The 25,485-nt window shown below is 39.1% G+C and overlaps 2 protein-coding genes across 6 annotated transcripts in view; both read left to right on the forward strand.

Moving 5' to 3' along the window:
• Positions 1-13: 13 nt before the first annotated feature.
• On the forward strand, positions 14-2,393 carry LOC108044871 (complex I assembly factor ACAD9, mitochondrial). Its single transcript, XM_017124036.2, has 3 exons — positions 14-1,131; positions 1,422-1,746; positions 1,807-2,393. Exons 1-3 carry the CDS (start codon positions 59-61, stop codon positions 2,329-2,331), a joined length of 1,923 nt encoding a protein of 640 aa, XP_016979525.1. The 5' UTR covers positions 14-58; the 3' UTR covers positions 2,332-2,393.
• Positions 2,394-4,711: 2,318 nt separating this feature from the next.
• The window catches only part of LOC108044822 (bromodomain adjacent to zinc finger domain protein 2B), a 37,761-nt gene continuing 16,987 nt past the window's right edge, over positions 4,712-25,485 (forward strand). For 4 of the 5 annotated variants that reach the window (XM_017123968.2, XM_017123969.2, XM_017123970.2 and 1 more), the window contains exon 1: positions 4,712-5,207. The gene's annotated coding sequence lies outside the window, so the exon portion shown is untranslated. The remainder of the gene's footprint in view (positions 5,208-25,485) is intronic. The other variant, XM_017123971.2, reaches the window with a different exon arrangement.

Raw genomic sequence — 25,485 nt, forward strand, 5'->3', positions numbered from 1 at the left:
ATATATTTGCCCATCTTGACCTGGTCCCACTTTAAAATTACCTAATTTTTTGGTAAATATGCGATCCAATTTGTTTTCCGGCGCCTCGCGGCTCTTGAAATACGGCCGGAATGGAAAACTTCTGACTCGGGGAAGGAGCACCAAGGCGACCTCCAGCAGCTTGGACTCGCAGCACCAGGATGCGGCGACCACCGAGGGTGGAAAGACGGAATCCGTCGAGGAGTCGCCGGAACAGCAACAAAAACTGCCCACCAGGGAGCCGCTGGCCAAGAATTTCTTCATTGGAGTCGTTGACAAGGAGCTGCTGGCCTATCCGGAGGTGATTCCCCGCGAGGAGATGTCCCAGCTGCAGAATGCCCTGCTGCCGTTGAAGAATTACTTTGAGGAGCCCCGGGAAACGGAGGAGAAGACATCCACGGAGACTCTCCGGCAATTGGGACTCTATGGTCTGAATGTGCCCACGGATTTCGATGGCAGGGGTTACGGATGGAGTGCCAGTCTGATGGCCAGTGAACCAGATTCCACGCATACGGATTTAACCCTGGGCCTACAAGCTCACCGCGTGGTTGTGGATCTCCTGAAGGAAGTGGGTACTCCCCTGCAGCAGCAGCGATATCTGCAGGATTTAGCCCTTGGAAAACTGATAGCCACGGAAGCTATCTACGAGTATACCGCACCCGAGGAGGATTACTTTAGCACCAAGGCAGAGTTACTATCCGAAAGCGGAAAGTGGCTACTCAATGGCGAAAAAGCTTATGTGGTCTGCACTCCCGGAGAACGACAGCTCTTTCTGGTCCTCGCCCAAACGCAGCACCCAAATGTCCCGGGAGATCTGGGACGTGGCACCACCATCTTCCTGGTGGATTCCCAGCAGGAAGGTGTGCGTTTGGGTGAGAAACATGCCACCTTTGGTTGCCGCGAAGCAGAAATTCGACGTGTACACTTCGACAAGGTGCAATTGAGCGAGGAGCAGGTGGTGGGCATTCCACACGATGGCAATCGTTGTGCCGAGCAACTGGTCAGAGCATCCCGACTGAGGAGCAGCCTGGTGGGCGTGTCCCTGGCCAAGAAGCTGCTCAACGGACTGGCCCAGTACAGTGTGACAACCACTCAATGTGGAGTCCAATTAAAGTAAGTAGTGAAGTACTTAAGGGTTCCATGATCTCCAAATCTTAAGGAATGGGTTTCTATACTTGACTTTTTTATGACTCTAATTAAGCTTCAACCTTTTTTATATTATTGTTTTTTTTAGATTATATTAATACTGTTTAATTCCCTTAATCTTCCTTAAACATATTTTATGTGCGTAGTTAAAGTTAAGGTATACTTTATATAATATTTGACATATATATCCTAAACTTTCTAATTGTTGTCTTTCTTTCTTAAATATTTTGTAATACAAAGTCTTTTATACACCACAGAGACCTGGAGCTCACCCGTGTCCACCTTTCGCGAGCCATGTGCTCGGTATACGCAATGGAGAGCATGCTCTACATGACCGCCGGCCTGCTGGACGAGTTCCGTGTCCAGGATGTGACCTTGGAGAGTGCCATCACCAAGTACTTCACCCTGCGGCAGCTGTACGACATTGCCTCCCAGAATCTTGGACTCGTGGGACCCAAGAGTCTGCTCGGCGGAGAGGCCACAGAGCAGGGATTACGAGATGCAGCACAGCTGTGCACGCAGGGTGAATCTCTGGACACCCTGGGCATGTTCATCTCCCTCACAGGATTGCAGCATGCGGGGGTGAGTTTTGTGGTACTTGTAAAACACCAATTGATTCTTAAATCCTTAAATATTTTCCAGCAAGCCATGAACACAGGCGTGCGGAAGTCTAGAAATCCCCTCTTCCATCCTGGCCACATCTTCGGTAAATTCCTGGACACCAACAGCATCGACAACCCCAAGACAAAGATGCAGCTTTCGGAGCATGTGCATCCTACATTGGAGGCGGCGGCCCAGTGCATTGAGCATTCGGTGGCCCGTCTGCAAATGGCTGTGGAGCTGATGTTCACCCGACATGGAAATGCAGTGGTGGAGCGCCAGAGCGAAATGCAGCGACTGGCGGAGGTGGGCACCCTCATCTACGTCATGTGGGCCAGTGTGGCGAGAGCTTCGCGATCCTATTGCATTGGACTGCCCCTGGCGGATCACGAGCTGTTGACGGCCACGGCGATTTGCTCGGAAGGAAGGGATCGCGTCCGCACCCTCTGCACCGAAATCTATGCCGGTAATTTCGTCAACAATGACAACAACCTGGTGCGACTGTCCAAACAATTGAACAAGAGCAAGGGCTACTTCCCCGTCCACCCGCTCACGTTCAACTTCTAAGCCCGGCTCGTAGTTTAGCTTATTATTGCCTTTACCATTAAAGTAAATATTTGTTATTGATACCTCGCAGGTGTTTCTACTTGAATTAAAAGGGGGTTTCACATTAAAACAACATTCTATACGGCTTTTCTCCATTTTACCTTCACAGATGCTCTACTTTACTCTACGATCTCTTAAAAACCGATGGGTATCTTTAAATGCCATTTTTAAATTAAAACATTTATATTTTTTATTGTAATTATTTGAATGATCTAATGTATTTAGGCATTTTAGTAATTCATTTTTAATGAGTCGAAAGTTAAAGGTGTTCCATTTAATTGAATTCCGAAACGAACTAAAGATATTTTTTAATACTTTATTTCTTAAGTGCTGAAAGCGCAAGCGTGCTATAAGCAAAATTCGTAAATCATTTTATTTACAACATTTTCTCAATAATTTGTTTTTTCATATATCCACTCATTTTCAAAAGTTACCAAAAGAGTTCAGTAATAACTGTTGATGTGAGTCAAAGATATGTATATCTTGAAACCTAGATGGCGCTAACAAATCTGTTTGCAAATAGTTGCAAAAGAATCGAGTGAAGTTTTAGATTTATTTCAAAAAGCAAGAAATCATTACTTTATGATTGTTTAAAAACAAAATTAATAATTTTGTAATATTACAAATGACTAATTCAACAAAAAGGTCTGGTTTCCAAGATACCTAAAACAAAAAGGCATGGGTATAACCATAACCATCACTTAAGCCAGCAATTAAGGTGCATATTCTTAAGACACCGTGAAATGGCTTAATCCGTCGAGTTTACCACCTGTCCGCCTATTCCGCTGCACAGGAAATTGGATTTGCATTTCGTTTAAGTGGCTTGACTGGTCCAATTGATATAGAATTGACGATTTGGTAAGAGTCACAGGAAAACGGCCAAAAGCAGCATGAGTGTGTGAGTGACCCGTTTTATTAGGTATGTGTATGTGGACAGGTGGTGAAGTTACCTGGAAACTGTACCTTAAAAGAGAGCAGCTTGGCTACTTTTGGTATTTATTATTATCAGGTCAATTAAACGGCGGTTAATAATTGTATTAATGATTAAAGTGTATTTTGTTTGGTAAATAGTGCGCTGTAAATGTTGTAAAAACTAACAGAGTGCGCCATCTGAGGTTCCCAGCATGACCACCGTGTGTCCCGGCGTCGGTTGGGTACGTAAATTGTTTAAATAATAGGTAAATTGTCATAAGACTAGGTACCCACCCTAGTCAGGTGTATGACGTCTAGCATCAAGTAGAAACATCTGCCGTGATCCTTTAACCGTTTTAGGCCGTCCAGGTGCTTAAAAATCCCGCTTGGCCGGCACGGATCATCCACCTGTGGGAGGTGCTTGTCCACCTGGGTGCGCAGGTGCGGCATGGCAAAGAATTTAAGCCTCATGGTAACTTAAGAACTTTGAACGACGGAGCAAAAACTGTGTAACCACCTTGGACAAAACGCAGAAAGTACCGTAACGCCTTGCAAAAGTGGCCAGAAAGCGCCTATAATTGCGTTAAACCCAAAGGTGGTCACACTGCCTGGACCTGAAATCCGTGTGTCCGCCGCATTTTCCGCGAGAAAAAAGTGCTTTCGACGGGAGCCGGGGGTGGGGGGCAGGTCGCCTAGATCAGTTTTCCGTGAAAAGTGATCAAATACACCAGTTTTCCCACTTACCAGTTTACCCATGTGCAAAATACAGTGCTGCCAGACCGTCAAACTGAACTTTTCCGGTTTTCCCCCAATTTCTCAGTTTTGCGAACTCGGACCGCAGCGTCAGACCCCCCAAAAGTTTCGCCCCGCTTCCCCACATTCGCCACGACCCTGGGACCTCCTCAGAAAAGCGCAGGAAACGCTCCCAAGCCTCCCGACCGAAATCATGCCCTCAAGACTGCCAGCGTTGCCCCCCTCAAGCCCCTCCCCATCCCGGCGTTGCCAGCCTCCCAATGTAGTTCAAAAAATGTGCAGAATCCGTGTAGATAACAGGAGTGAAATCGTTAACAGTGCGTAAGAACTGGAGTGGGAAATAACAGAGACGTAAGAAATGGAGTGGACAATAACAGAGTGCGTAAGAAATGGAGTGGAATCGTTAACGTGAGTAGGAACTGGAGGGGAAAATAACAGAGAGTGTAAGAACTGAAATGGAATCGTTAACAGTGCGTAAGAACTGGAGTGGAAAATAACAGAGACGTAAGAACTGTAGTGGGAAATACATAGTGCGTAAGAAATGGAGTGAAATCGTTAACAGAGCGAAAGAACAGGAGTGAGATTATCGATGCCCATTAGAGATGGAAGAACATTGATTGTGTGTGGCCAAACATCGATATCACCGATAATTTGAAAACATCAGTGACATCGATGTTGGCATCGAGGTTTTTCCATCTCTATCTTGAAACGGTCGGACGCTAAATTTCGGTGCTAGAAGATAAAACGATAAACTTAATTCAAATCTAATCTATCAGCGAAGAAGTAAACAACAATTATGATTGATTTCTGAGCGTCGTCGCGTCTTTTGAATATGTTTCATTAATCAATTCAAAAACGTAGTAAAACAAACAACAAAGAAAACAAAAAAAATTGCAAACCTCGCGAAACGCTGGAAATTGCGCGTGTGCGGGTGGAACAGAGTGACAGTTGAGTGAAAATAATTGCCAAAGGAAAAGGCGGATAAATATAAAGGAATAACGCCCGCGGCGAAATTGTATGGGTGTGCGAAAAGAAAGGAGAAATATCAAAAGCAAATAGTTAAAAAAATGCAAAAAATAAGTGTGTGTTTGTGAGAGTGGGTGACAAATGATTGGGCAGCAATAAAGCAAAGAAGTCAATCAGCGATAAGCAGTTAAGCCAACTAAAGAACGGTGAGTTAGAATTAGAAACTGACCATTACTCATATTCAAATGTAATTAAAATTGTAATAATGATATGGCACCCCTAAATTGAGTTCAATATTACATCCCCTCTCCTTTTCATCACCCCACCCCATCGACTCCACCCCCACCCCTTTTAACCGCAAACAAATAAAATGGGCAGAAAAATCGAAGCGTATAAAGAGAATCTAAAGAAGTAGCGTCGCCGATTTCAGTCCTTCATTCCATTTCATTTCGTTCCACATGGTGCATAGACTTTTTGTTGTTGCTGGTTTTTTCGGCTTGACTTCGGTGACAGTGAGCAATGGAAAGCAGCGAACAGCGAACGGCGAACTCTGGAAAACGCCACAAGCAGTGGCACACGACGCGGCCAATACACCAACAAACAAACACACTGGCCAGAGCAAACATACAAAAATACAGTAAAAATTCTGTGGGGGAGAACTTGCATTCATTCAATTAAAAAATTAATGGTGATACAATTTTCATGCTGACCCAAATAATAGTTTCACTTCCAAATTTAAAATATTAGTGCAGAGAATTATAACGTACAGGTTCAAAGGGAATTGTTTTATAATGATCGCTTACAAGCTAACAAGTTATTTACGTTTTAAAGAAAACTCATCTAAAAGCGGCAAAGAAAAATTAAGATAAACAATTCCATGTCAGAAATTTCCACTGTACTCCCACAAATACAGTGACAAACGCAGGGGGCAGCGACTGAGCCAAAGACACCTCGAGGAGTCAACTCACCTCTCGAAACCGATTCCTCTGCTTTAATTTTTTTTTCTTTTATTTTTCTTTTTGCGCTCATATTGTGTTTTGTTTTTTGTGTTTTTGGCCCGCCCTGTCCGCATGTGTTATGCGTGTGTGTTGGGCTCATACAAATACAAATACAATTCATCAGCGGCAGAGAAGTCGGCGTCGTTTATTGTTGTTGCTGCTGATATTATTTGTTGTTGCTGGTTCTGCGCGCTTTTATTTGAGATTTGCGCACGAATGGCTTTTGCTTTTGCTCTTGGAGTTTGTATATAAATTGTAAAGGGTGTGGAGTAGGGGGGAGAAGGGGAAGGGGCAGGCTAGTTTCGTACTAGAGTTCGCGGACACACACACAATCGTTCATCAGAAATACGGGTATACAAAACATAGAGGAAAAAAGAAGTAAAAAAACGGCAAGTGGATTGGGGTTTGGATTTTATTTTATACGCTTTTCCCTTCGCCCTTTTCCCTCTTGTCCACCTTCTCCTCCCCCACTTCCTCCTTTTCTTCTCTTTTCTTGGCATATTTCGTTATTTTCCTTTGCATGTTAATTGCCGGCGTTGAACTTTTACTTGTTAATCAATTGGTTTAGGTGCTCTTTGCCTTTTTTGTCTTATTGCCTTGTTTTGTTTCTTTTTCAAACACATAAGCCGCTGGTTTTTTTTGTTGGCTGTATTTTAAAAATAGAAATTTGACGAACGACACTAATTGTGAGGATAACTTAAAGAGCTGCAATAAGATTTGTGTATTCTAAATGTTGTAGATAATCAGACAAAATTAAACCATTTCGGTCCATATAATTCATAGTAAAATTCTATTTTTGATTGCTTTGGTTAATAAACAACACACATAATACTTAATCAGACAAATAAGCAAACAATAAATATTATTAAAGATAAACATAATAACTTAATTTCCATTTTAATAATAGTATAGAAAACAATATATTTTGCCACTTTTTGTTTATATTTTAGAAACCTTATTAGCTTGTCTTATCAAACGGTTAACAATGTTGATTTAGGACTCAAATTTTGATTTAATTCCGATTTCCCGCTGTATTTCCGATTTCCTTTTGACCGCCAGATGCCGCCACTGTGGTTAAATCTGCTGCTTCTTCTTCTTCGCTCTGCTTTTCCTCTGCCCACAAATCGATTTCGATTTAATGCTCTCTCTGTCGCACACACCCTCGACTTCAGTTTGTGTGTGTGAGCAATAAGCTTAACATAAATCATTATAACGGCACATACAGGAGGGACCTTACATGCCACTCGTTCGGCCCCTTTATTCCACGCCCCCTTGACTAACCCAACCCCCCTTTTTCTGTATGTCTGGGTGTATTTGCTCGATTCGGCTGTCATTTCATATGGAATTCTATATGGGAACGCACAAAATCGATTTCTAATCGTGTAAATAAATGGCGACAAATGCTGCGACCTCTTCTTTCACTTCCCCTCTCTCTCTTCACCCACCTTTCTCTCCTCTCCTTTTGCATAGCAACAAAAAGCAGAAGGAAAGAGCGAAAGAGGGATATTTTGTGTGGGCAATTGTTTCAAAACCAAAAGTCGCACACTGAAAAAATTCGATATTTTTGGAAGTCATTATGAATATTATAGATCCAAAAGGTATGTAAAGGTTAATTACTATTATACGGACAATGATTTGATACCATTTATATATGTTTCTGAATGTGTCATTTATCATGGATCCTTAATACCTTAAACTCTAATGCCTTTTTACTCACAGTTAGTTAAATTTATTTACTCATTTTATAGATATACAGTTTTATTGCTTAAATATAATCAGTAAAAAGTATATGTATATAAATTATCCATTATCGATTATACATACTTTTCTCAGTGCAGTTAACAGATTTCTGGTTGCACCTTGAGCTTTTTTGGCAGAAAAGAATTGGGGAATCAGAGGCAGGCAAAAAACTGGAATCTAATCCAATAGGGGAAAATAAGATAAAGAGGAGGAGGGAAAGACGATGGGTAAAAGGAGGACAGAAAGAGGAGCAAACGGCAGCCACAGCACCGCTGTTTAAACACCAGAGATAAACGAAAGGACTTCGGAAGGAGAGCTACCCAAAATTCAGAACCTAAAAACAAAAAGAACCTACACAGCAACCAGTAGCCAACAGCAAAATCAGCAACATAGGCACCTACAAAAACAATATTTATAGCAAGGGGCCATAAGCAAATATGTATTGTAAATTCGTATTTAAAAACACCGAACATTATATACCCTGGCGATGACAAGTTAAAAAACTTTAATACAAATTAAAAGCAGGGTTTTAAAAAAATGGAAAAAAATCCTAAATGTTAGTCTATTTTATTATTTGTTTTATGTGTTTTAAATATTTGAAATGCATTGCGCTTCACGAGTGATCAAAATTGTAACACTCTCTATGCAAAAGAATACAAAACAAATATCAGAGATGGGCTTGACATTTTGTCAGTTGAAATTTGGGGAAGCATAAAGGTTGTGTTGCCGAATTGAAGAGGGGGTTTTTGGGTGGATGAGCTATTGCATTTTGTAATGCACACACATTTTATTTGTTTTGGCTCTGGTATCTGGCCTCTCGCTTCCCCAATAACAAACACAATTCAAAGTGCCAGCTAAAAGTGCAAAAAATCGCACGCCAAAAATTGGGTAGAAAAGGGGGGACTTAAGCCCCCTCTTTATCTCTTTCCCCTCCGTCTCTTAGCGATTCTCTGGGGAAACATCGATGGATAACACAAAATTGAATTTACTACTGTGTTGCTGTTGTTTTTCTTGTTGTCTTCGTTTGTGTGTTTGCACGCTTTGAAAATATTGGCAGTAATTGAATTTATGGGGGAAAGGGGAGGCAAAAGGCAGGTCAACACTATCCAAAATTGAAATACTAAAGATGAGTAAGCCACCTATACTTTCCGGCCCCACTTTTTCTCCCATTCCTCGTACTTTTCATTGTCCACTCATTTGCTGCGCTGCTATCTCACTCCCACACAATGTACGCCAATTTTCATTGCTATTTTCCTTGTGGTCGGAAATTCTCTTATTTCTGCTTGATTCCGTTTATTTGTGGAGCTTATTTCGTGTTACGAAATATATGTACATATATTTTTCAGTTTGGTTTTTAATTGAATCGGTTATTGGGGGTTGGGTGATATATTGGGGATTTTGAATGTTCGATGTCTGAAATTGTGTGGCACAATGTATTTGGATTTGCAAATGAGAATGCTTTGAATAAATTAGAATTTATTAGCATGTTATATTGAACTATTCCTTTTATGATATTTATATCTGTTCTATTATTATATTAAAAATATTAAAATTTGTTTTTTGCTCTCTTTTGTTCATAAGCATTTAATTGTTTCAATCATTATTGGGTTTTATATTAGTAATGTTTTTTGGTAGAAATATTGCTTTTTGTTACTAATCGATTGTTTAAAAATGGTTTCAAAAAGTTTTAAAGACTTTTATCTTACTTCAACTGATTTAGTAATGATTTATTATACATATTATACTAAACTTTATATATGACATATTTTTAATTTTTATTGGTTTTAAGAACAGATAAACTTAGTTTCGTGCCTCAACAAAAGATTTCTGTTGGCGGACGGGTGGATTTTTCTTGATAAACGCGAGCATTGCTATTTGCTTTTGATAAATGTATTTTTAATATTGGATTTAATAATATTATTTCCTTAGCAATCAGTGTGGCCGCTGATAAATAATCCTGTTATTAGCTAGCTTTTGGTTTGGTTTCGCGTATTCCACCGCTTCTCAAACAATTCCACCGTTGTCGGTTTGCTTTTCATTCGGCCATCTAAGCGAAACTCAAAGTGAACTTTTGTTGCCTGTTGGGCGATTGCCTGCAAAGGAGATCCAGGATAAAGAGGGTTTATAGAAAGGGGGAAGAGGAGGAGAAGGAGGAGTATGGTGGCAGAAGGACGAGGGTCGAGGTCTCGAGTGGGCAACTGTTTGGCTTTGGTTTTGGCCCATCATCCAGCCACCCCAAAGGCATTTGTGCTCTACTTCATTATGGCGATATATATATTTATATATGTATGTGTGCAGTACACACATGTGTGCATCTGTGTGTGTGCGTGTGTATCTATGGTTGGGCAAAAGGTATAGCTTCGCTTCGTTCATGTCCTCGGTTTCGTCGTCTATTGAATCCTGCTTATTTCTGAAAGGCAAGCGCAAGTGGCGGCATTTTCGTGGCTCTCGAAAGGGGGAGAGTGGGAAAACGGCAAGGACGAGGAGGAGGAGAACCAGGATATCCTCACCGGGCGGCGGCCTTTATGCAATGTAGTAATTATATGCTCGCTAGTTGGCATATGTGTCTATATTGCAGTCTATTTTCTATATACAAAGACACTAGGCAACAAGGTAATTGAAGTCTTAATCAATCAAATCAACGTTTTTAATTATATGTTGGGATATGTTTAGGAGTAAGTTGCTCTTTCTAAATACACAGAAAAAGGTAACTGGTGTTTAATCAAGTGTTTCAAAACTAGTAGGAGTTTAACATTGATTATAACTAAAAATTCATAATATCTCCGATAAACTTTTCTACAATACGAAATTTGGGATAAAAATCGGTTGTGAGATGTTTTTTGGCGCTGTAGCTATTGGTGTTTAACTTGTAAAAAAATTATGGAATCCTACATAACAACATTTTTCTTTGTGTACCTCTTTCGTTGTTTTAAATATTTATGAAGAAAATAGGGGCATGTTGACCAATGTAAAACCAGGCATCGCTGTTTGCATGAAACGCGAGCTCAGACGGAGCTCTTCTTCTGCTTGTTGTTCCTGCTGGAAACCTCCTTCTCCCACGCCCCCCTTCTCCACCCACTTTTCTGCAGCGAAAACTTTGCAATTTCGCTTTTGTGCTCCGCAAACTCATGTGTTTCTTCGTGTGTGAGTGTTGCAAGTATCCGCAACTGTTGTATCTGTATCTGCGCAGCGAGCATTTTCCTAGTGCCATTGTGCAAATTATACAAATGCCGAGATGCTGAGACGCTGGCGACGCTGTCACCACTGCCATCTCGCCATCCATGCATCTGCGAGATACATTAGACAGTTGAGTTTGCTGCGTGCCAAGCGGCCGCAGTCACAGTCACATCTACAGAAACAGATACAGATACATTTGGCTGGTCTGGTACAGCTGCAGATGCGGATACACATTCTGTATCTATTTCTGTGCGGCGTACGGGAAATTGTTGTAATTTGCATGGCTCAACTTTGGATGAGCTGTCGCCGACGGTAGTGCTCTTGCATCCGCAAATGTATCTCTGCAAATGTATCTATATATCTCTGGCAGATGCGTGGGCGTGGCACCCCGCTGCTCATTAGATTTACTTGAGATAGTTTCCACCTCTCCATAAAGATATCTCATCGATTTATATGTGCCATCGCTTCCGCTTAGTTCATTCTGCTAATTACGAACTAAGTTTAACTCTTTTGAGAATTACTTGCTTTTATAATTGACAGCCCAAAGGGTCAATTTAACAGGACGTAATACATAATCCTGTGTCTGCAAGCTCAACGTGTGCCACTTAAAATCAAATATCTTTTTCACAAGTCAAATGGGAATCAAATGGCTGGATGATTTATTGATTGTTTAAAGCATTGGGTGAGGGAAAGACAACACACTGAAAGGCATATAAAGCCTATTAAATGCAGGTTAAATTGTCGTGTTGTGAAGCTCAAACTAAAAGTTTTCGGTCATTGAATTCAATTTATTTTGAAAACCGTTTAGGGCTTAAAACCTTAAATCTTAAAGCTTTTAAGTTCATGCGGAATATGATTTAATCTGTAAAATACCTACATATATTTATGACATGGAATTTATGGAAGATATTTGTTGTTCTATTACGACCTGTTATCGTTCAATGCGTTAACTGTCTAATTGTAGAGTCATATCCTTTTGGAACCTAAACGTGTTTTCTCTTAATGGCAAAATAAAAGCCCGCTTTTGGGACTTTGTTGACCACTTTGTGGTCCCTTTGGCAGTCCGAATATAAAGCCCAACTAATCACAGTGAAACGTGCCGCGCTCTAACTTATGACTAAAATATAAAAAAAATAAAATGTATGGAGACATTGGGGACACACAATCACAATCAGCTGCAAAAAGCTGCGCGGTGCCAATTAAGCTGACTTTGAGGAACTTCGTGGTGTCCCTTTTTTCAGCCTTCCCCTGCGTATCTGTGCCCCACCATTCGTCCTTTTGCCCCACTCATTTGTGGCTCTGCTGATGAAAATTAACAAAAAGCTGAAACGTTGTTGGCTTTGCTTTTGGGCCCCTTGGCGCTCATTTCAACTGCAGTGCACGCTCGATATAGTGAACTTATACAAAAGCGGTTTTACTTATTATTAATCGTTATACATTTAATACAACTAAGCGATTAATCGCTATACATTTAATACAACTAAGCGATTAATCGCTATACATTTAATACATCTAGGCGATTTGTCGAAATAATAATTTGTTCTATGATAATTGTTTTATTTATAGGTGTTAGGTATCTAGGGATATTAGATCCAAAATAAAATCAAGTTTATACATATTTTAAAGGTACATATTTATGGCAAAACTGAACTTATTTGGAGGTAATGACCATTATTATTAATCTTATATTTACTGCATCACTATTAGTGGTCAATTTAAGTTTGTTAAAACTTAGTGTCCACTGTGTTTTCCCGCTGACCGCAGGTTCCTTTTCTCCTGTTTCCTCTTCTTAAAAAATGCTCTATTTCTTGCTCTTTCTGGCCGTGTTATTACCCTCTCTTTTCCGCACACACAAACACACACGCGTGTGCTTAAACATTTTTTCTTCCGCACATTTTTTATGCACGTGTGTGTGTATTCTTTTGCAAACTGCAGCTTCGCTGTTGGCTAGGGATATGGGTAAAGGGGAGTAAGCGCAGGGAGGGCTAAGGGGAAAAAGTCGCAAGGGGGATTTCAAAAACTTGGCCTGTGTGTTGTTGCCTCTGACTCTGGTGTTTTTCTCTGCACGACATCCCTGGCATTGCCTCTTCTTCCTCTTCCTCCTCCAGCGCCTCCTTTATTCCCTGCTCCCTCTGTCATTTCCTTTATTCCGCTGTCGTCCATCCCCCTTTGGCACCCCTCTTTTGGCCCACGGCTATGGCAGCCAGCCAGGCTGACGAGCAAGTTTGAATTGTAATCCTGGTTGTTGTAGTTGGCACACGCTCTTCGCCTCTCCTGGTCTCTCCTTTCTCCTTGTTGCTGCTGCAGCAAGTTTCTGCCCCCTCTTTGCGCCTCTTACCGCGCTACTTTTGAACCCCCCTCTTATCAAGCTGCGTTCGACAGCATCAGCCTCTGCTTTTGTCTGCTGCCGCCACGTCGCCGCTTCATGCACCTTCTCGTGCTCCCCTTTATCCTCCCCCTGCTCCTCTCTCTTCTGCTACTACTCCCCCCCACGCCCTCTTTAGCCTCTCCACCTTTGGCACCATGCACGTCCTTCTTGTCGTTGCCCTTTTACATTTCACTTCGCTTCGCAGGTCCCTACAAACTTCGTCTGAAAAGATTGCGAAAAATATGCAATATTATTGATTATGCTTGGTAAATCGATTATGTCCATAGGCAGGGCGGTAAACCACTCAATAGCATATAATGGCATTAGTTAAACAATAATGGTTTTTTTTTGAGAAAAATACAATTGCTTTTAAATTTTATCAATTCAGGAATTTTGGGTGGGCTGCTTTTTGTACGCTAGAAAGTATGCAAAGATTTCTACGAGAATGAAACCCAGGTATTTAATGGTCGACTACGGCCATCTAGTTATTTATTAATTACGCTCTACTTGCAGTTTTAGCACCTACGCCCCTTTGTCAATAAGTGCGAAGAGAGTGGGCGGAGCTGGAGCAAGAGAGATGGCAAGATTGCATGGAAAACACGTGTGCATGCAATTTTCCTTCATTTTGGCCCCGCACACTTTCCGCTTACAAAAACGCAATTTCACTTGACATTATTCAACAATTTGCATTTCTGTTTCCGCAACAGAAATAAAAACAACATCTACCGCCGCAAAGTTTTGGCAGCAACAACAGCACAACTACAAGAAGGAGACACCTTTTCATTGAGTTCACACACACAGTACAACTCCAGACACTTTTTCACCCACACAAGCACACATGGCGAAATTCGCTTGCTCACTTCCATTTCACAGTTTCCTGTTACCCTTTTCACTTTATTCCGCTTTCACTCCTTCCTTTTTTGCATAATGCATTGCTTAATTTCTCACTTGTTCTTTACACGCACACATTGGTACGCTGGCACATTAGGGTGGTCCTTCTAACGGTCCTACTTAAGATCTTAAGAAAATTACCTGGAATAACTGTCTGCAAAATAACATAATTAGCTTCCTTTTAACCTTAATCGTATTTCAGATTTTCACAGAAATCCTTACTTATTGATGTTTCTAAAATATGAAATCCTTTAATAAAACATTTAAAAACGAATCAGTTAGCAGTTAGCTCCCATTAACTATTTCTAACAAATTTTGTAATTCACTAGCACTTTAAAGTTTAAATTGACTCTCAAACAATATTTTTAGAAAAAATCGTTTAAGCTAAAGAATAAAAGTAGAAAACATTGAAAATCACCCCACTCCATTGTGCACAGATAAAAGGAAGTAATCATTATTTTCAAAATTTTGTGTCTTCCATCATACTGAAGATAACTCTTATTTTTGCAATTACAGTCCACAAATATTTAAAAGATATTGTAAGAGCATTCACTGTACTTTGAAGATTTCTTATTTTGTTTATTAATTTGTAGAGGCTTTTACTACTGAGGCCTTAAAATTGTTCCACTCTAACACCCACACACTAGTAAGGAAAGCCGTGTCATCTGATTTGGTTGTTGTAGTTTTAATTACCAGCTCTTGAATTGCTAAAATTACAGAAATTACAGCTGCAAAAATTAAAGGCGGAAGAAAAAAAATAAAGAAATTTAAACAATGCAAATGCTGGCTCTTTCCCTCTAATGTTTTCCTCTCTTTTGCACTTTTGGCCCCTAACAACGACACCTTCACCTGACTGACACCCTCTCCTTTTCTCCATCTTTCTGTCTCCCTTTCCCCCGCTCCATTATCCTCCCCCTCCCCTTTTCCTGTGGGCACGTTCGTTAAATGTTGAATAAATTTTCTCATATAATCGCAGTCGTCGCCCCGTTTCTCTCTGCGGCTCTCTTTGGCGCCCCCAACCTCCCGATTCTCCCCACTTTTGCTCCCTCTCCCAATCAGCAAAACAACAACAACAACTACCGCACAGTTGTCTCCGCAGCACTGCCGACATCGCTGCCGACGTCGCAGTCGCTGCCGCTGATGTTGAATGTTTGATGTTGAATGTTGATGGTGTTAGTTTGGTTCGGAAACTCGTCGGTCGCGCAAGTAAAAAGTAAAATTCCAAGCGAATTAACAACTAAAGTATAAAATACAGCTAAGGATAAAAAATAAAGCTAAATCAAATGCTTAGGTAAAAAATAAGTGTAATGAAATAATGTCTAAGCAAAGTAATTAGAAAAGTGTGTGTGTGCCAAACTTTTGTGATTGTGACAAAGTAAGAAATGCCTAAATAAAGTTATTGGATATCAAACAAATAAATAATGAAAGCCACCAAAAAAAAAGCAAAGGAAGTGCGACAGATACAGATACAAATACAAATACAGATACACAAAGCTAAAACGGAATTCGTTTGGGCCAAGTTCTGCTGCTTCTTCCTCCTTTGCTTCTTCTTCTATAAACGCAGCCAAGCGTAGCAGTGGATGTGTGTGTGTGTGTGTGTGAGCGCGCATTTTCTTTTGTCCATTCCGCCACCTTATTCTCCACGCTCTTCTTCTTTTCGTACAGCCGCCAAAGGAAACGGCTGAAAAAAAGGATTAAGAAAAAGGCAGCTTGCTGGATTATTTTTTTTCACTCTACAATTTGTCAAAAAGGTGCCCTCGAATGTCAACGTTTTTCTATTATTATAGAATCAATAAATACGTTGGAGAATATATATAAAAAAAAAATTTTAAATCTCTAAAAACAGACAGTTTGACATTTTCAAAATAATTGCTCGCCGGTTATACCTATCAAAAACTGAATAAGAAACTATCATGGGATTGGTCATGAATAACATAAGATATAAATATATGACAAAACACTTAATGCATAAAATAATAATAAATTAATTAGGATTAAGACTTTGAGTTTACTATAAGCTGATTATTTGGTATCACAGTCCAAGCTGTATAGCATTGTTTTTCTTTAAACTTACTGGGATTGATCTTCTTTGAACAATATGTATACAGAAGCGTGCGACTTTAATTGAAACACGATTTTCAGTTTTTAATTTTAATGTCAAACCGAACCAATAAAATGAGTTTTTATTTATTTGATATAAAAAAAAGTTTTAGCTTCAAAATGAGTCATTGTCACCATGGCTTATAAACGTTTATGGTGTTTAATATGTTGAAAAATCCTATTATATATTACAAAATATATTGCTTATCTAGAAAACTGAAGAAACTTAAATAAAGGAAAAAATGGTTATTTAATGAAGATTATTATTTAAAGGTTTTTGACTTTAATTAATTGATAAGGAAATGTGAAGATTTCTCACGTTATTCGTATTTTTTACGTTTTTTTTGTGCAGCTTGCAATAAGATTTATTATGACCACAAATGCAGTCCGGCATTTCAACTTGCTTTTGTTGTATTTTTATGTATCAATAATTACAAAGAGCAAGTGAGTTTGGGGAGGGGGCGTCGGGGTTGGAAAGAGAGGCACCAAGAGGCAACAACAACGACTCTTGGGTAACGAAATTGAAGCACACGGATGAATTGAGGGAGTGCGAGTGAGAGAAGGTGATGGAGTGGGCCAGTGAGTGGAAAAGGAAGAGGGAGAGGGGGATACGTAACGGCCAGTCACAGCAGAAAGCAACAACAATAACAATTGCAGCAACAACAGCGAAAGCAACAACAACGGCTGAACATTGGAGACATGTTTGTGCGGCGGCGCTCATTTATTTTATGTCTCGGCTTGGCTTTGTTGTTGCTGCTTTTGCGCTACTTTGGAGCTGCCTATCCTGCTCCCCCGCCCCTTTATACCCCCGCACCCCAAATCCATCTCCTCACATGTGTGTGTGCATGACTCGCTTGTTACTTTGTTCTTGTTTTTCTGTTTCATTTTCTGCCGACTCAACTTGACAACCAAACTGAACTCAAACTGAAAACTGCCGCAAAATCGAGAACTTGGCGGATTAAAACTGAAATACAGGCGTCGATGCCTAATCAAATTAAAAAATAACAAAAATTCAAAATAAAGCCTAAAAATCAGAAATACACCGGAAACCCCCAAAGCAAAACAAAATTGTTCAACTGGGGGAAGTCCTTATAAAATTATCTAAAGAGGGATTTAAAAAGTAAAACCGCAAACAAAAGGCTACTGCGGAAGCTTACAGTATTTATTGCAATATAATTGAATCTTTCTGCCAAAAATCTTAAAAGTATATTCCAGATACTTTTTGAGTTCTCATTTTTAAAAAGCAAATGGAAATATTAATTAATAAATAAAATAATTAATAAAATAATTCTTTTTTAAAGGTTGTATGACTAATGAACCATATTTTTCGTTGGTTATTATCTAGTATTTTCAGTCCAGGTTAAATCTAGCGAAGTTTCACTGTCAAATCATTAAAATATAAGAGATGAACATGTATTGCGTGGGACCAATGAATGAGTGAGTGAGTGGCTGATATGGCTGTGAAGTCATCTGTTCGTTATGGATATGGAAACATCTTTCCGGATCATCTCGACATATTAATGCTTAACCCTTTGGTGGCGAAAACCAATTAACTCGAGTTTTTAAAGCCTAACCACGCGCACATTTGGGCCGAAGTCCGGAATTTGTGTGTATTTACCACAGCGAATTGTTTTTGGTTTTGGCCAACTATAACCGTCGTCGCTGCCTCTGCCGACGTTCGCTGCTTGGTCAGGCCTCCATTCGTTGTTGCTGTTATTATTTCTTGTTGTTTTAGCTTTCGGCCATTCCTCTCCACTGTCCGATTCCCATTCGTTTCTAAAATACAATTTTGCGCTGGTTTTGGACGCTCTTTTATTATATACCCTTTTATAGGTTTTTTATAGTTTTGGTGGGAAATTTGTAATGAAGTTTTTTTTTTCATAAATTCCTACAGCTGTTATGGAAACATTTTTTTTTAAACATTCTTGGTACTTACATTTATCACTGTGTTTGAAGTGTCGTTATTTTAGGGATACTAACATAACTATAAGTTTCTTACTGTTCATAAGTTTCTTAAGTTTCAATCAAAAATTGGCCTACAAAATCTTGTTAGTAATGAACTACAAGTGTATAAAAACTTCGGTTCTCATATACATAGTTCTTTCCTTTTAGTTTTTTTTTTCGTGCTGTTGCGGATTTGTGATTTCGATATTTAGTTGGATTTCTGTCTGTCCCCCTCGCATTTGTTCCCCTTTTTGCTGCCCGTTTCGCCCGCTTGTCCATCTGTCAAGTTTTGTTTCGTCTGTTGTTTTGCCGTCGGTTTCGCTTCGCTCCTCGCTGATTGCTCTGTGCCCCCTGTCCTCCTGCCCCCTCCGCTTTTTTCGCTCCCTTCCCCTCTTTAGCGCTCCCCTTCTTCGTTTGTTTTTGGGTGTACGCCATCGTCTCTGCAGCGTGTTTCTTTTCATATTATTTAATTTATTTCGTTGGTTTTCATTGTGGCCATGCTCGTTGTTGCCCCCGCCTCCTCCTCTTCATCACCCTCTCCCTCTGCTCTTCCTTTTTCTGGGTTCATCTGTATCTACAATTCGTCATGTCGTTTGTACCTTTTTCTAAACAGTATTTCAGCTTCATCATCATCCCTTCAACGAATTTTTGAGGCATTTCAGTGATGAATTTGTTTTCTTGTTTAATTTTAGTCATTTGCCCAGCACCCTCTCCACCACCAATGCACTTTAAAACACATGCATGCACCCAAATAAATGCCCTTTGAAAAATGCATCTGCTCTTTGATCGTTTTCAATTTACAGTTTCCTTATGTGCATACATAGATGCATTTTTTCATTTCGGTATTTTCTCTGATGGACACTGAGAAAAGTACCAGTTCCGTCCCAAAATTTGAAGAAAACCAAGTAACTTTAACAACGACTTTAATTTCATATAAATATTAGAATTCTAGTTTTTAACTGTGCACCCTTTTTCTTTATGTCACCACTTTGAGCGAGAACTGCTATTCCATATAATCACTTGGGTTGTGCACTGAATGGAGCAATTAATGGGTTTTGCAAAACAGATTTCCAGTTTGCCGTGTGCACACGATAAACAAGTGAAGGGTTTATTTAGTTAACGAGAGAACTGTGATATCATTGGCGTACTCAAAACCCATTAGAAGCGAACGTTGAAATCCCAGGCAATCGGTTAATTAAATTACAAATGTTTTTACATTTCCCAAGCGGTGGAAAGCGCAAACTCAAAACCAAACGATAACAACACTTGGCCATTGAGCGATAATTTACGGTTAGGTTAGGTTCGTTCTGTTGGACGTTGCTATCTGATTGATTGCATTGCCACAGAAATACAGCAAAGCCTTTGTATATTGGATCATTACAATCAAACTTAAATTAAACTTTTTAAATACAATGAATTTATACATCATTTATTCAATTGTTGATTTCAAAAGAAAACAATAATATTTCTTTCTAAGTCTTAAATATTGAATTTTATTATCTACTACAGCAAGTCTAATAATAAAGATACCTGAAAATAAATGGAGCAACATACATATTGGTCTACTTTATCTAGTTTCTTGATAATCTCAAGCTAAGTTTTTTTTTGGTGGAACCTCTTATTGAAGTATTACTGTGAATAAACACATAGACGGCATTGCACAGTTCTTTCGATTTAAGGCGAGTTTCGTTCACCTCTGTAGCCCGGATTTATTGAAGCGCAGCGCACAGACAGGCCGAACTCGTCCCCCTCTCTCTGGCTATCTACCTCTCGCCTCCTCCAACGCACTGACTGACTGTCAATTGTTTTCTTGGCCTCTTTGGCCCCATCTCCATCTCTTTTTCGCCCACTTTTTCCGTCTCGTTCTGCCAACTGATTCAATTGAAAAATGTTGACTCTTTTATTTTTTTTCGTCTTGCTTTTTCGTTTTTCGAATCGGACGCTGTCGTTCATTAGCTTTCTTGGTACAGAATTTTAACCCCCCGTGTCTTAACCCCCTGACGCCCCCTTCTGCGAGAAGTGCTAAATGACCGGCAGCGTCGAAAAGTTGACCAAAAATGCGAACGCTATTATATAGAGTGACTCACATCCCTCTATGTATCTCTTTCCACTTTTTAGGAACCAAAATACAGAAAAAACCAATAGAAAATACATAATTGTTGTTGTTGTTTGTCTGTTTAGTATCAGCAGAAGGTGAGGGAAAATTGTAGGAAAATACCGAAATTATAATTGTGCATTTCATTCTGCTGGCCTCTTCAATTTCATTTTTCTCTGCTAGATTTTCGTTTGAGGTACGGCGTCCCATAAAGTTCAATAATCATTTCAAATTCATTGTGTGTTTGTGTTAACCAGGCCAGAAAAAAGGAGGCAAACGGAAATCGAGAAATAAAATCATAAAATCACAAGCAAATACAAAAATCACTAATTTATCTATCCCCCTGAAAAGTGAGTGAGAAAAATTAAGACAGATAGATTAAAAAAAAGAAATGAAAGCAAAACCGAAAGGCGACAAGAGTGAATAGATGAATAATAATGAAAGTAAACAAATCGGCAACAAAGCGGAACTGAAGGAACTAACATAAAGTTTGTCTTTAAGCTTTAATTCAATTTCAAGAGGTGAGTTTTTTAAACTAATTTGATATAAACTGGAATTATATTATAATTCACCAGTCCTAAATGAATGGGTTTTCATAAAAATTTCCTAATGTTCAAAGAAAAATCACTTATTCAACATGCTATTACCAGCTTATCTTATTGAATTTCTATCAAATTACTTATAAAGTTATTGAATAAAAAATTGAATAAATGACTTTAGAAATTGAATTGAATCTAAAGTGGATGCTAATTTCCCTTTTGTAAGTGGTTAATCCAGTGGTTCTTTAGAAATTAGAAAAAGTTACATAGGCTCTGAAGTAAATGTATATGAAAGTGTCCCATTTGCCAATATAACAAACTAAATCAATTTGAAGATTTCAAAAAGCTAATTGTGTTAAGAAAACGGTACTCAAGGTGGCAAAATTTATTTAAAATTGATTTGAAAGTGGTGTACTTAGAAAATTTGACTAGACCGTGGGCATACATCTATATAAAAGTTGTCCATCTGTTAATATAACAAAGTATCTACATTTGCTTTCCTCTTTCTCCTTCCCCCCTCAACTTATCCTTTTTCCCACCCCCGATTTTCACTCGCGTTTTGCCTTTTGTTGGGATAATCTGATTTAAGCATTAATTAAATGGCTGTGCGGACGGACGCATGTGTGTGAGTTTGTGTATCTTTTTATCCGTGTATCTATCGCCGTCACTCTGCGGCGGTGTGTACAAAATAAAACACAGATACAAATACAAATACAACTGTGCGCTGTCCATATTAGATTACGTGCAACAAGCTCTTTAATTGTATTTGCCGTCTAATGAAATCACCGCAGCGCAGAGCAACATTTAAAAGCTTTGGCCAACAAATGGCAAAATGCGTACAGTTGTGCAACGACGGCGATTCGATTGGATTGGATTGGATTGTAATCGCAGGAGTTGTGTAGGGCGGGGGGCCGAATGAAAGAATCGGGCATAAACCACATGTAGTTATCGAGATATTTTGGTAAATGCCTTGTGCCAAGTGTGGGAAATCAACGGAAACATTTGTGATTCAAGGCGGGGTGGTTGACTGGTGCTATAGAAACGGGGGTTAAAACTAATGACATTTAATACGCTACGTGTCATCTGGCTTAATTTAATTCGTATCCAGAAAGTAAAAATTTTGTATAAGGTCCCCAATATAGTACAATTTTTATTTAATAAATTGGTCTGCACCTTTAATTTGCTTATAACAAAGTCGACTTTAGTTTTAAAAAAATATCATATTTATGAATGTTTACCTTAACCTTAAAAACAATTTTATCCATAAAAAAAATTTTATTTTGGGAAGTAGTAACTAAATATGGCATTGCATTTTAAGGTTTTTACACATTTTAAATAAATGATATCTGGAAAGATCGTGAAGCACTATTAAGGTAGACAGATATGTATGATAATTTAAAGTTATCATCTTTTAAGATTATCTGTAAAGATGCCAAATCCGATTTAAGTATTTTACCGTTAACCTGTGTTTATCTTATATCGCCTTATTATACTACAATCATTTTCTCATCACCCAAAAAGTAATTTAAAGCTGATTTATGAGCCATTTTCTGGAAGAGGTTTAAGTTAAGTCCTTGAAGAAGTGAACATGTCCCCGATATCAGTTGATTGTCCAGCTAAAGAAGGATAGGAGAAGGAAGAGAGGGAAGAAAGGGAAGTAAAGAAGAGGGGGAGAAGGGACAGGTAGAAGCAGGTGGCTGGTATAAATTGGCAACTGCACATGGTCAACTGCACATGACTGGAAATTGCATCACGTTATCATCATTTTGCGAATGCCGAGGAGGAATGGTCAAGGAGAGGAGGAGGGAAAGCGAGGAAAGGATTGCACTGGGTGCAGCCACAAAATGCGCCCACTTCCTCCCACCGCAAAAGAGCGTGAGCGAGCAGGAAAGAGTTAGACAGAAAGAGAGAGAAAGAGTTTGTCTCTGCTCTTGCGTCTCCTTTTTGCACTCTTCTCCTGCTCTTCTTTGCTCCTCCTTGAAATTGCTCTTGCCCGTTGTTGTTGCTATTGTTGTTGTTGCTGTTGCAAATGGCAAATACGTCAATGTTGTTGCCTCCTCGTCCTTCTCCTCCTTAAAGAGCTCTCTCACTCGCACACGCTCGCCCTCTCACTCTAATTTATGGGTCGTGCGCGCTCTCTCGTTCCACTTTGAAGCTTTTGTCCCTTGTCCAATGCGCCACCTCCTCTTCCCCCTTTTCACCATATCCCACATCCCATGTCCCATGCATTCCTCTTACTTCTGCAATCCTGCAGCAGTTACAACACCAACCGCACCAACATCGTTACATAAATACCAACTACAGGCCAACCTGACTAAGTTGCAATCAGTGGTGCATCCTAAATTATAGACTCTACACAGTTAAACTACGAAGAGCTGAACTTCTTTCTTCTGGTTAACACATGACATTGAAAAATTGACCATCAAATTAAGAATCAATATTATTTTATTATGAAACTGTTGACGGTTATGGAAAGCTCTTGATGTCAAATCTAATAATTCTTTATTGTCTAAAAATAAGACTTTAATGTGCATTGCTGGCAGAAAGTATCTAGATTTCAGTTTTAAAATTAAATTTTTCAAACTAAAGTCAAAAGTAACCGTCCAAAATCTTTCACTGGCATTTGCTCGGGAATTCCACCTATTTTTTTGGTTTCACTTGAAGAATCTTGACTGTAACTGACTGCGGTTGTCATTGTTGTTGTTGTATCTAGCCTCGCTGCATAAATTCATTTGTTTGCTCCCGTTGCTGTTCTTGTTGTTGTTCCTGCAGTTGTTGTTATTGCTAGTTCTGTTTCGCTGCTTCTGTCTCTGCCGGCGTCGCAGTCGACGTTTGCGCTGACTTGGACTTCATTTGGTTTTGTTGTTGTTGTTGCTAGCCCTCCACCTTCTTCTTCTTCTCACTCCTCCCTCGCATTCGTTGCCATTTTCAATTTTAGTTTTGCTGTTCTGCTGATGCCGCTGCTCTTCTTCTTCTTCCCAGTTCGCAATTCACGATTCTCATTCGGTTCGTTTTACTGCCACTTCACTCCAGCTAACCCCTGCCACGCCCCCTTTTATGCACCCTTACCTCCCATACAACTCCCCCGTTTTTGCAGCACCACCCACACGCTAAAGTTGTGTGTCCTTGCACGCTCGTTTCCTGTTCGTTTTGTTGGCCTGTTCGTCCTGTGTGCGACAACCCACGATTTCTACGCCTCTCCTCCTCCTCATCCTTCTCCTCCTCTCCCTTTACGCCTGCCACACTCTTCCTCGCCCTCCCCTCTTTCATCGCCCTGTTCGTTACACGCCCCGTTTCGGTTCAGAGTTTACATTTTATGTGTGTCCTTTTTTTTTCGCACAGTTTTCTTGCCCAGGCGAGAGACCCAACACCTCCCAATTCTACCTCCCAAAATTTCCCACTCCCTCTGCCATTTTCCTCCCGAAAACTGGTTGGCAATATATCCTTCACGATAATGTATTCCAGCCTGAGAGAAGTGCAAAACAAGAATAACAGAATCGGCGCAGAGTTTTTGTTTCATTTCCAGGGGGCTTTCTTGTTACAAATATTATTTACAACCTTAAACAAAGAAAGTAATTACTTTAACATTGGTTATAAATATACAAAAGTACAAGTATCTTTAAACAAATACAATTTTGTTTCGGTATATATTTTTCCTTACGGTTAAAGAACAAAACCCTTACCAAATTAATTTAATGTACTATTATAGTTAAATGTACTATCAAACTTGTGGAAAATTTGGATAATTGAAAAATGTTTGGACAGTCTAATTGACTAAATGCACAAAAAAACCTTTATTGGGTTAATTTTTTTTAATGTTCTTAAGTGTTTGGGAACTATTTTGTTTGGTTATTTTTGTTCAGCCAAGTTGCTTGCCTACTTACTTATTAGTTAAATTTATGCAAACTAGTATATATAAGTGTGAAAATAACTTAATTGAGTTTGCAATTAATAGTTAAAAGTAAAAATAAATTACATATTGCCTGAGTACTTCCTTTTATAACTTCTTGCCAAGTAGTTTCCCTTTATTAAAAGCCTGTAAAGCAATCATTTTCCTTTGCAAAGCTCATTTTTAAAGTCTTTATTTCACACAATTTAAAAGTTAAGAAAATACTCCGTTTAAATAAATTCTGCGCTAAATCGTTTAATTGGACCATTTGATTAAATTAAACGATTATGCACATTTTATTGCCCAGTTTCAATAGGTGAAAATTCAATTCATGGTAAGAGCATTAAAGGCAGTTTGAAAATGGCAGTGAAAATGATCAAAATGAATGGAGAAAGATAACAAGGCAGATTAAAGTGCTGCATGACGATGACGAAAAACATTCACTCCTTGTTTAGAATTAAAGTTTAAGAAGAGGTATTAAAAGAGGAAACAAATATATGTTTTTCTTTCTACGAAAGTAGATTTTTATGTTTTTTAAGACATCAATGGAATTTAATTCTTAAATAATTGTTCTAAGTAATTTAAAACTTGGTTGAACTTTTAAATATAAAAAAATTCAGTAAATTGTTGATTTAATGCGGTAATTGATAGTTTAGTAATAAAAGGATCCAAAATTTTAGTTTATATAATTACTATTATTATATTGAACAGTATTCTATTAATATTTTGTGATTTAACGAGTA

Source organism: Drosophila rhopaloa, unplaced genomic scaffold (genome assembly GCF_018152115.1).
Source record: "Drosophila rhopaloa isolate 14029-0021.01 unplaced genomic scaffold, ASM1815211v1 contig_115, whole genome shotgun sequence".
NCBI classification, from domain to species: Eukaryota; Metazoa; Arthropoda; class Insecta; order Diptera; family Drosophilidae; genus Drosophila; species Drosophila rhopaloa.

Bases quoted from the DNA above. Each gene is read 5' to 3' on its own strand.
- LOC108044871 (XM_017124036.2), top strand. From the start codon at position 59: ATGCGATCCAATTTGTTTTCCGGCGCCTCGCGGCTCTTGAAATACGGC. The intron at 1,132-1,421 runs GTAAGTAGTGAA...TATACACCACAG, and splicing joins CAATGTGGAGTCCAATTAAA to AGACCTGGAGCTCACCCGTG. The intron at 1,747-1,806 runs GTGAGTTTTGTG...AATATTTTCCAG, and splicing joins CAGGATTGCAGCATGCGGGG to CAAGCCATGAACACAGGCGT.